A 12,111-nucleotide genomic window follows, 5' to 3' on the forward strand; every position below is an offset into this window, starting at 1 on the left:
CTCTTGATAATAGTCATTGCTGTCAATGAGCATGAGTCAGTGTGACAGACCTGAAAGAAGAATTATTTTTATGATTAAAGTTTATTAACGACCATCGCTCAATCACCACAGACATAATACCATTAAACGTTAATCAGTAGTAAATGTTTGGCATCACCCGAGGAGACGACAGAAAGAGGAAGCGCCTGTGTGAGCAGGACCAGAAACTCATTTATGCAACAAGGCGAACATTTTGGGGCCCACGTCATTGGTTTCCACGGTGGGCTGATCCAGCGCTGCTCTTCCGGTGGAGACGTGGCTCTGTACTGCTGCCATATTGACGCTAGCTAGCTAACAATCACACAACTTGAAGGCAGCTGTATATTCGCACCTTGCTATTCCAGAGTGACTAGAAACCTCCAAAGCAGCAAACACGAGAGACGGAAGATCGTCGTACCATAGAGAGAGACCAAAATGGTGAGTGACAGTCGAAAATCAAGATATTTCCGCTGCCTTTATCGGGCCTAGCAATTATCATAACATTGGCTAACCTGGCAACTAGCTAAAGCTAGCTATCAGTTAGCTAGGTTGTTCAAGAGCGAAATGAGATGAAAACCAAACGTTGCTTTTCACTGGACTGACAGCGCTAAGCGTGTGTTTAGTTGCCATATTGAATTAAATGAGTGGTTGTTTTATCATACTGAGTAAAATTTCAGCTTAGTAGGCGGCGCTGAGTGTGCAGACATTGCTGACGTTAACTAGCTTTACAAGCTAGCGCTAGAGTTAGCTCCTGTCACTAGCCGGATCCGAGCTAACGTTACCTGCTGTCATATTGTACTGAGCCAGGCAACTCTTGATAACGTTCATCGAAAACCTGACACACATTTATATTTGTGTTATCATTATGGTGTGACAGCTGCTGCAACATGTATCTTGGACTGTCAATGTTAACTTCCAGCGGAGCTTGTCCATATCAAGTTCAGATCTGTCCTAGTCGCTGCCTTTCATTTCCAACTTCAGCCATTGTCAACGTGGAATGAATGCAGTTCCTTTATTCGGTTACCAGGGTGAGACAGACAGTGTACATATGTTCATCTTAGTTATATTCAGCCAAACATTCAATATTATACACGTCAATTAATTGTTTCTAAAACATACAGTAATTGTCCACGGTAGCTGCCGTTGTCTGTAGTGTGATAAGTGTCACACCAAGCTCCATTCAAAAAATGGTGATTGAGAGTTGGGTTGGCTTCTCTGCAGACATACATACCCATCATAGACACAACTTGATCTTACCATATAAGATGCATACGTTCAGCATTCAGCAATCTCTATCTTATTAAAATGTCAGGCTGTATAGCTTGTTGCTACCAATGTCTTCCACCAAAGCTCACCACAGTAGGTAACCCTGCACAGTGGGAGCCAATAATATACATTGAGCTGTCTGCTGAGGGGCTTTGTGCCAAATCTGCTGCACAGTTTTGTTGTAAAACTACATCAATTCGCTGATATTCAACTTGGCATCTTTCTAGGGAGAGCAAGCGTTGCCAACATTAGTAGGAATTCTGTCTGTCCGCAGGTTGAACTAAAATGGGAGACTGCGTTTACTTTTACTTTCAGCAGCATCTGCATGCTCAAACAAACTATGAATGAACAGTGTGTTATAATATTGAATAGAGCTGCAACTGTTAATCAGTTATTTCTCAGCTGTTAAATTCATTGCCAAATGTTTTGATAATTAATTCATCATTTTGAGTTTGTTTTTGTTTTTATTAAGAAAAAGCAGAAATAATTCTCTGCTTCAAATGTGAATATTTTCTGGTTTCTTCAGTCTTCTGTGAGAGTCAACCAAATATTGTTGATGCGAGGATAAAACAAGACACTTGATGACCTCATCTTGGGCTTTTGGAAAGAAGTTTTTCACTATTTTCTTACATTTTATGAACCAAAAAATGAAGAAGATCAACAAACTAATCAACAAGGAAAATAATGGTTATTTGCAGCTCTAATATTGACGGTCTGTAGGTGCTGTTACAGTCGGGGTTTCTTCTCACCTGTAGGTGCTGTTGGCAGCGGCGGTGTGCACCAAGGCTGGCAAGGCCATTGTATCGCGGCAGTTTGTGGAAATGACCCGGACGCGTATTGAGGGTCTCCTGGCTGCATTCCCCAAACTGATGAACACGGGCAAGCAGCACACCTTTGTGGAAACAGACAGTGTTCGCTACGTGTACCAGCCACTGGAGAAACTCTACATGGTCCTCATCACCACCAAGAACAGCAACATCCTGGAGGACCTGGAGACTCTCAGACTCTTCTCTCGAGTGGTAAGGAAACAAGAAGTGGATGTTTTTGTCTACACCCAGAAATTGAATTATATCTGTCATCCGTTTCAAGTTGACAGTGTCACATGGCAGTTGCTTTAAAGTCTGAAGCTGTAGGTCCATACTAGTTGCTTATCAATCAATGTAAATGACGTCATGCAATGGCACATCCTTCACATGCAGTCATTGAAACCTGTCAGAACCTGACAGCAGCTTCCTGTTCTCCCCTTTGAGTGTACGTGAAGCTGCCTTCAGCACCACAGTGCGTATTAATGGCATGTTTATGTTGGAGTTGGATTGTGGATATCCAATAGTATAGAGATTTGATGCTTTAAATGCACATAGATTACAATCTGAGACCCTCATGCTGTCATGTAGTGCGTGAATGAAAAGCCTGGTGGCAAGAAAGAACAAGTTTGAGGATAAGCCACGTTCAACACTAGCTCTTACTATTTAATGACTGTTATATTAGACATGTTGAATTAGGATAACATTATTTGGGGAGTAAGCTGAAAATAGTTTTATCTCCAGGTGGAATCAGAGCCATCGGGATGACCACATCCTGTAAAGCGTTTATTATTTACTTCATTTAACAAGATGAAGAACATTCGTTGGCAGACTAAATCTGTCGTGCATTATTCACTTTACTGTTCTGTTAAGTTTTCTTACTGATTGAGTAATCCGATTTTTTTCAAATCATTGTAATTTCTTTTATTTCAGTTTTGTGTATTAGAGATAGACAGGCAGGAAACCTGAACTCTATGCACTGTGTACACATAATGTAGTGATAAATACTAGTGGTGTCAGTGTATTTTCACTTTGGTATATTTAGGCTTTTTCTCTGAATTGGAAGAACTTAAATGTCCAGTTGGTAGTCAGAATGGAATATGATATTCATAGTTATGTTTTCATTATTGTAAAATAATCCGAAAATAAGAGTGGTTATGTTTCTGTTACCTTTCGCTCGGGACAAGCTGCCTGTGGGAGCAGCATGTGATGGCTCACGTGTGTCACGCCCACACAGACAGTGTTGCTGCTGCTGCCAGCCATATCTCTCTACATGGAGTTGGCCTTTGATAATGATCAATAAAGATGATGTATTAATGAGTAAAATCCATTACCTGATTTTTGTCATGTCTCTGACGTATTCTACAGATACAGACAGTGAGACTGTACCTAAAACGTTGGTATGACTATCCATAGTTTATATTTAGGTCTATATTTTTTGCGTGACACAGGGCAAGAGGTTCCACAACGCACTGTTCAGGGAACGCCTTTATATTTACTGGGGAAACGGATCCTTTCCCAAAGATTTCCAAACCAAACAGGGAGTTTAGTTGGTTGCAAACTGCCACCGCCCTGCAGGATGTCATTAAGTCCTACACACTGAACCTTTTAAATTGCAGTCCAACATAGAAATTTTATTTTATAATCAAGAGTTAATGTACATTAAAAAAAAGTGACCTAATGTTATTAAATGTTTGTCATGGCTGATCAAATTCAACAGAGCCTGACATCTGTATAATACACAAAACTCTAAACATCAAACTCTGCCATTAATACTGTACAAGTAAACGGCTCATCACAAATAGGTAAAAGATGCATTGCTGAATTGAGTGGAAGCAAAAAGAACAAAGCTTAAACAGTCTCACATTGTTGAGCAGTGTTTATAATCAGGATCAGCAGTAACCTCATCTGTCGTGTGGAAATCCTCTTTCTGTCACATCTCTTACTGCAGGCCATGCCACATGATAACATCTTTCCACTGGTTCACTTGTCCTTATTTTCAGATCCCAGAATACTGTCGTGTGCTGGAGGAGAGTGAAATCTCAGAGCACTGTTTTGACCTGATCTTTGCCTTCGATGAGATTGTGGCACTTGGCTACAGAGAGAACGTCAACCTGGCTCAGATCCGCACCTTCACAGAGATGGACTCCCATGAGGAGAAGGTTTTCCGTGCTGTCAGAGAGGTGAGATCAGACTGTTGTCTCTCTGGTTTATTGGATAAAACAAAGACTGACGGGTCTCTGCAGCAGTGTACTGGTTTATGTCTTGTACTGTTTCAATGGTGTTTTTTATTCTATTAACTGTAATTGTGTTGAAAATAATTTCCTAACACTGCACTGCATTAAAACTCCAGTTAAAATGATGCATTTCTCTCAGTGCGTCACCATCATGTAGTTTAGTACAACTTTAAATGATGTTTTGTTGCTCCACAGACCCAGGAGAGAGAGGCCAAGGCAGAGATGAGGAGGAAGGCCAAGGAGCTGCAGCAGGCTAGAAGGGACGCTGAGCGCTCCGGAAAGAAGGTGCCAGCTTTTGGCGGCTTTGGCAGCGCTGGCATGACCAGTATCTCCTCAGGGTCCATCATCACAGACACCATCGTCGAACCTGAGAAGCCCAAAATCACACCGGCTCCAGTCAGGTACGACTCCAAGAAATACATAGAAGTTAATGTTGTTTTTAATAGTGGGTGCCCACTGCTCAAAGATGGTGTCTGCTTCTCTTTCCAGACCAAGTGGACCTAGTAAGGCTCTGAAACTGGGAGCTAAAGGAAAAGAGGTGGACAACTTTGTCGACAAGCTCAAGTCTGAAGGTGAAACCATCATGCCAAGCACAGGAAAGAGGGGCTCAGATGTATCTAAAGCTCTACCACCACCAGTCAACGTTGAGAGGTATAGACACGTCACGGTCTCCGTGATTCAATATTTTTAATTCCTCTGGAACGGTTATTAGAGCGTCAAAGCTTATTTCCACTGACTGCAGCTGGCTGAATGGAGAATGTAAAAATCCAAGTTTAAAGTGATAACGCTGTGGTTTTGGCAGACTTTGTTAGAATTAGATATCTTGCTGAAGGTTTTGACTTAGTGTAGAAAGGCCGTAGCCCTATTTGAATTGTACTCAAAGGGGAAATGGACAACTCTTCAAATTCCCCCCTCCTAATGTTTCTCTGTGGTATTACTGATGGCACCTCTGTCACAAACACAGCGTTAGCAACATTGTTACTGTCCAGAGCAGAAAACCACCTTTAGAATCTCAGATTGATCTAGAAACCCTGATCTCAGTGCTGTGAAAAGGCAGAGTAAAACAGCTGGTTGTATTAATAAGTAGGCATAGAAAGAATGCCGGTTTTGAACTGTCTCAAGTCCCGGTGGTGAGATGAGACACATATCAACAGGGGAACAGACTTCGACACAACACCGGAGCGCTCTCCATCCAGTGAATGTCTGTCCGTTCACTCTTGTTTTACCTCGGTTTCTATCACTCTCCCTCTTCACCTTCTTTGCCTCCTCCATCAGCGGGCTTCTTAGTTATTCCAGTTGTCCCAACGTTACCTGGAGATAGTGACCATGGAAATCAATGCTCCTCCTGTTTCGTCTGAGCAATGGCAGACGAGCGTCCTTCATGCTGTAATTTGACTTTATTTTTGTGGGAAAATCCAGCCTATGTGACCAAATATCATAGTGAGGTTTATAGGGAACCATAAAGGTGCAGAGGAGTGAGTAACATATTTCTCACAATAATGAGGTGTTTTGTAGTAAAAGCATCAATCATTAATTATGTTGAGTACGCACTAAAGGACAACTCAGAGGCGACGTGTAATTCTGATTGGGTGTAACTGATCTGATGAGCAAATATTTGACAGTAATACAGTTGAGCTCAAACTAAACAAAGCAAATGTACACGTCAGTCCCTTCATCAGACATTTGTGTTTGTCATGTTATGACTTCATAGGACCTTTGTACTCCAGTTAAATTCATTAGAATTAATATCATTTAATACAGTTCCTGCAGCACATTGAAAGGACTTAACAGAACCTGATTGTATTCATACTCAAACCAAGTTTTTAATGAAGCAGTTATGAATGTAATGAATTCAGAAGTATCCATGATTTTTATGCTTTAGAGTGATTTATTGGTTCACCAGAGCATTAAGAATATAATTGATATGTAATTAAAATCAGCAATTGGTCCTTCAGTGTCATTCATTGACAATATTTTCGGGGTGTGTCTGAAAAGCAACAAGTGAAGCTTCTCTTGTCCTGCATTAAGCCAGTGCTCACTCCCACAAACGCAATCATTTACTCTTCAGTGGAGTTTTATTTCTCTTTAATCATCCAGATGCTGTTTTTGAGGCTGTTTCACTTGATCAGGTTGTGGCATGAGAATGGTAAAATGTAGTATTGGCTCAAAACGTTATGAAAATATCTTTGACATCTCAGATAATATTTAGATCTTCCTTCTATAGAAGCTGCGTTGACTGACTTCAGTCTGGCCGCTTGATGACTTGAAGCCTGTGTGGATGTGTTTTCTTTCCAGTGTGCATCTGCGTGTGGAGGAGAAGATCACGCTGACTTGCGGTCGTGATGGCGGCCTACAGAACATGGAGGTGATCGGCATGGTGACACTCCGAGTCACAGACGAAAAGAATGGACGCATCCGCCTCATTATCAACAATAATGACAACAAAGGACTGCAGCTGCAAGTAGGTCTCACATACACATACTCCAAACACATGCTGGAGACCATTCTGTGCCATACACTCATACAGCTTATAGTTTTAAGATGCTTTGACAATTTTGGAAACATTTTGGACGTAAGGCAGAGTAAAATTTTGTAACTTTCAGCGGTTCTTCAGACATTTGTATTGAAAATGAAAATCTTTTAATGAGATGTCCTCGCTTACACCTCTTAAATTAATTAAAGTTTATTGTCACTGAAATCTGTCAAAGCTCAAGAGCTTTACGCAGAAACTGAACCTCCTAGTGTTTCCCTGTGGTATTACTGATGGCACCGCTGTCGCAGAGACTGTGTTAGCAACATGGCTACAGCTAGCAGCCCGGCTACTGTCTGAAGCAAATAACAACCATAACAATCCCAGTTTGATCTAGAAACCCTGATCTCTGTGCTGTGAAAAGGCAGAGTAAAACAGCCAGTTGTATAGTGACCAGGGAAAACGATGCCTCCTCCTGTTTCGGTTGAGCAATGGCAGACGATTATGTCCATGATATTCAGCCTGGTGTCAAAAAGTGAGGTTTCTGTTGAACCGGCATCACGCTGTGGCATCATTCTGTGACATCACGCTGTGACATCACGCTGTGACATCACGCTGTGACATCACGCTGTGACGTCAGTATTCACTGCAGAGTAAAGTAACTGCAAAAAAATATGTCCGTCAGTTTAAATACTGAAGATGTAATTTTTGAAAATGATGAATTTTGTTTTAGTAAAACACAAAAATTTAACTCAACATGACAATCGGTCCTTTGAGTTAATTATCATGATACATTCTTACAATATTTTGTAACATATTAATATATCTGACCCCTAACAATACATTATGAATGCATGACGAAGTAACCAGATGTATGAAATGTAACAGACGAGGTGAAGGTGAAGTGGATTCAATAGAATAATGACGGTTGTAGTGATAATTTTGTGTGTGTGTGTGTCCTCTCAGACACATCCCAATGTGGACAAGAAGTTGTTCACAGCTGAGTCAGTGGTTGGCCTGAAGAACCCAGAGAAGTCCTTCCCTCTCAACAATGATGTCGGCGTGCTGAAGTGGAGACTACAGACCACAGACGAGTCCCTCATACCTCTAACCAGTGAGTGGCAGCACATGTGCTTCATCTGGGCCATTTTAATGTTTTGCTGTTCTCTTGTGGTGTTCAGCTCCTCAATGTCACTGACATGACTGCGTTGTTCCCTCCACAGTTAACTGCTGGCCGTCAGAGAGTGGTACTGGCTGTGATGTCAACATTGAGTACGAGCTGCAGGAGGACAGCCTCGAGCTCAACGACGTGGTCATCAGCATCCCTGTACCGTAAGTACTGACCACATGTGAGCTGTGAGATGAGTCCGTTAACAGACCTGAGATAAACATCAATAATACAGTGTTTTCTGAAATAGCATCCAGCTCACAGGACTTAAAACACTGATTTGATATTGTAGTTGTATTTTGAAGCCATTCATGTCAGTGTAGACCTGTAATGGGAAGCTGTCAGCTGTGAAGGTGTGTATCTGAAATGAGGTCCACATGATTATAAACATGTCCAGTTTAAGAGAGCGGTGCTGTTTGTCCTAAGCTAAGATCCTCTAAGAAGTGTTTGTGGATCTACACGTGTTGATCTGTTGGTGGGACCCTTGTATGTAATCTGTGCTGACATGTTTGTGTATTGCTGCTCCTCTGCAGGTCTGGTGTGGGAACTCCAGTGATTGGTGATCTGGATGGAGAGTACAAACACGACAGCAGGCGAAACGTTCTCGAGTGGTGCCTACCTGTGATCGATGCCAACAACAAGAGCGGCAGCCTGGAGTTCAGCATCGCCGGACAGCCCAATGACTTCTTCCCTATCAGTGTGTCCTTTGTGTCCAAGCGCAACTACTGCGACATCCAGGTGGGTTGGAATCTTTCCATGACTAAAGGGTTTACACTCAGCGGCCACTTTATTAGGTACACCTGTATAGTGCAAACTGCCCAGCTTAAAGTCTACTTTTATGAAGCCTATAATGTTTTTTTCCTCCGTCATAGCCCTAACCTCTAATCTGAATCCATCTTCATGTGAATGATCTGATATGGCTTCATAAAATCTTGAAATCATGCTGGCAATATGTTTTTTCCCTCGGACGGGGGTCTAAAATTAAGTTAAATTATATTTTCTGTTCTGTCTGAATGCCATCAGGCACACTGGTGGTGAATGTTTGCAGTCATGTCAGTCACTCTACTGCGTTTTAGTGTCATGAACAGAAGAGCTGCTTCTGTCTGTGTGTCAGAGTTTCACACTGGCAGCACAGGGACAGGGACTTCATGCTGCATTCAGGGGCACCTTGTAAACTCTAGACTTGAGTGACGACTAAGGTTGTTTAAAAAGACGTGTCATTACTTTCTTGTTCTTTAACTAAAGGCATTTTTAATACATACAACATCCCATTAATTTCTCCATAGACAGATTTCAGCCACAAATCTCTGAAACTATTTATTCTATTCTAAATGTGAACAATATTGTCAATAATGCTCCACCTTAGCAGGTTGCTTGTTCAATTTACAGCATTGGTTCTCTCAGAATTTCTTTCATATCCAAGCAGAGTTGCCATCGTTACTGAAACATCCCTAACCCAATCAAATCGAGACCTTGTTAATTGGAATCGGATCAATTGGAGAACTCATACTTCAATACTTCTGTATTGAACTGTAATAGATCATACAGGTGTACCTAATAAAGTGACCATGGACCATATATTTGCCACTTCAGATGCTATATGTGAACAGGAGTCAATTTGACTCCACATGAGTTGCACCTGTCAGTTAAAAATGAACACAAGCTGCTGATTGTGTCCGGTCAGAGAATTAATCGATTAGCTGATCGGCTGAAAATGATTTTGATAATCAGTAACCGTTTGTGCTGCTTCCCTCTGTTTTAGATCATTTTAAACTGGATACATTTGGTTTCTGGACAGCTGCCATGTCCACTGATGAATAATAAAAAACTTATACTATAAATGTCAGACTAGGTTTGAGGTGTGTAAACTGCATTGTTTGTCAGCACTAAGCACTGACAAGTTGACTTTTACACAGTAAGATTTCAAGATCATTATCTAAATATATTAGTTTAATATGTTAAGTTTATGTACTATCAGCCAATATATTGTTGTTGGACTTTACATCAACAAAGCCTGAAAGATCCAGTATGCGTCAGGCTGAATCAGTGATTCTCAAACATTTTCTGTCAGATAACAGCTCAACTCTCTGCTCACTCGTGTTCTCTATGATACAAACTCACACGCTGCTCCTTTCTCTTCTCTCCAGGTTACCAAAGTGACTCACGTAGATGGCGACAGCTCCGTTAGATTCTCTTCGGAAACCTCCTTTGTTGTCGACAAATATGAAATCCTGTAAAAATATTGAAAGAAAACATCAAAATCAAAAAAATCACCAACAAAAAAAAGTCCAAATCTATGCTACAGAGAAAGATTGAAGATTTCTTGCCTGCCCACCCTGTATACTATTTCAGAGACTGTGTACATCGACAGGACTACGTCAGCCCTCTGGCAAAGCCTCTTCCTGTGGTGGAGCATAGCAGCGGTGGTGTATTTATATGTTTGTATGAGAGAGGATCATCTATATATAGAGTTAATTGAACAGGAAAAAACAACAAACACACAAAAGAAAACTACACTGATGCTGTCGCGTTGGCCCAGCAGAACTGTAAAGAGGACTTCAGACTAAAGTAGAGGATGACTGCGGGGGTGCAGGAGAGGCCGGCAGCCGTCTCCTCGTCCATCTATCAGTAAAACCCTGCCAGGAGCTAGAGAGGGAGAGCAGAGGCCGAGGCCGCTGTATCAGTCTCCATTAGAACGAGCGCTGGTAGTTTAGCATCCCGAGAATCAGACATCCTCCACAGCCTTTCTGCTTCACTCACGTTGCAATGGTTCATGGATAAAGCCTTCTTCAATGGGCTTCTTGCTTTTGTTCTTTTCAGATTTTCTTATCCATAATAACTGCAGAATTGTAGCCGTCTCAATCATTATAAGCCTGTCACTCTTTAATCGTTGAACTATTGTGATTTGCTCTATTGATATCTCACTTCAGATGATTGTTTTCCTTTGTTCTTTCTCGTGAGGACACAGTTTTTGTAGAGAGGTAACACTTTGGTTCTTGGCTGAAAAGAAAAATATGGCTCTGTGCTCAGTATATTGTCTGTCCTGTCTGCGGTTATCATCAGCAAAATTGTCTCAAGGTGTCCTTTTTATTTTTAACTTTGATATTTTTTACTGTTTGCTGTATACTTTGTCATTGTTTACCACTAATCCGGATATTGAGATCTGACAGTGAAGAGCAGGACTTTGTAAGGAATTCTCAGCTGCAGGGCAAAGTTACCTAACAGTAAACACATTTGACTATTGCATCTGTTGAATTTTCTTATGATCTTTTTTTTTTTTTAACACCATTGCAACCACTCCTCACTGTGTCCAAAAGAGACGCCACGTTGTCCCTCTGGTCCATTTCAGTCCAGTGATCGGCCCTCAGATATCAGCCAGTCAAAATTACTTTGAACGCAGCCCAGAAACAACATCCAAGCCCCCTAATCTAACATAAGAGTTTCATATCTCAGATGGGACACATGCACACACACACACACACTCACACATGCAGACTGCCAGCCTGGTTTCGGACCCTCACATCCAAGGTAAGCAGAGAGACGAGTGGAGCCCTCGCAGTGAACCCTGCTGCCGGCGCTCCTGTTCATTCAACCAGTCATCCTTTACTTACATCCTCAGTACATCACCATTATCCAAAATATAACATTTGTCTTTCATGTTCTTGTTTTCTTTTCATTTGTACTCCCCAAATTTCAATTTAGCAATGGTTGTGTGGATGTGGGGTTGAAAATGACTAGATTGAGCATTTTTAACTAAATTACTGAAGAAGGGGAATCTTAACATTCCAGTGTACAATTAGAAAAAAAAGAATCTTTAATGGAATAAAATGTATTATTGAAAATTTAAGTCTGACTTGGGTTCTTGTGTTGGTAATGCTCTTAATTAGCTTGGCTTCATTAGCACCGGGAATGTGCCCAGTTGGGAATCATCAATAATGCAAGAATGTGTGTGTGTGTCTGTGTGTGTGTGTGTGTGTCTGTATGTTTAGTATGAAGAAGTTTAAAGAACAACATTTGTCCTGTGGCTTGTGAGGCAGAATATGTTTATATTTTAATGATATCCAGCATTATTGCCAGGCTATAAATAATAATTTATATGATAGATGATCCACCACAGTGCAGTGCTGTAAGGCTGAATCAGCCACCTGG

General features: G+C 41.3%; 1 protein-coding gene across 1 annotated transcript; it reads left to right on the forward strand.

Annotated features, from left to right (window-relative positions):
- The first annotated feature begins 263 nt into the window (after positions 1-263).
- LOC141010752 (coatomer subunit delta) lies at positions 264-11,809 on the forward strand. Its single transcript, XM_073483845.1, has 10 exons — positions 264-456; positions 2,040-2,303; positions 4,091-4,270; positions 4,520-4,725; positions 4,814-4,975; positions 6,620-6,785; positions 7,761-7,908; positions 8,018-8,126; positions 8,496-8,700; positions 10,110-11,809. Exons 1-10 carry the CDS (start codon positions 454-456, stop codon positions 10,197-10,199), a joined length of 1,533 nt encoding a protein of 510 aa, XP_073339946.1. The 5' UTR covers positions 264-453; the 3' UTR covers positions 10,200-11,809.
- Positions 11,810-12,111: the final 302 nt, after the last annotated feature.

The sequence above is a fragment of the Pagrus major genome, chromosome 2 (genome assembly GCF_040436345.1).
Source record: "Pagrus major chromosome 2, Pma_NU_1.0".
In the NCBI taxonomy this organism is placed as follows: Eukaryota; Metazoa; Chordata; class Actinopteri; order Spariformes; family Sparidae; genus Pagrus; species Pagrus major.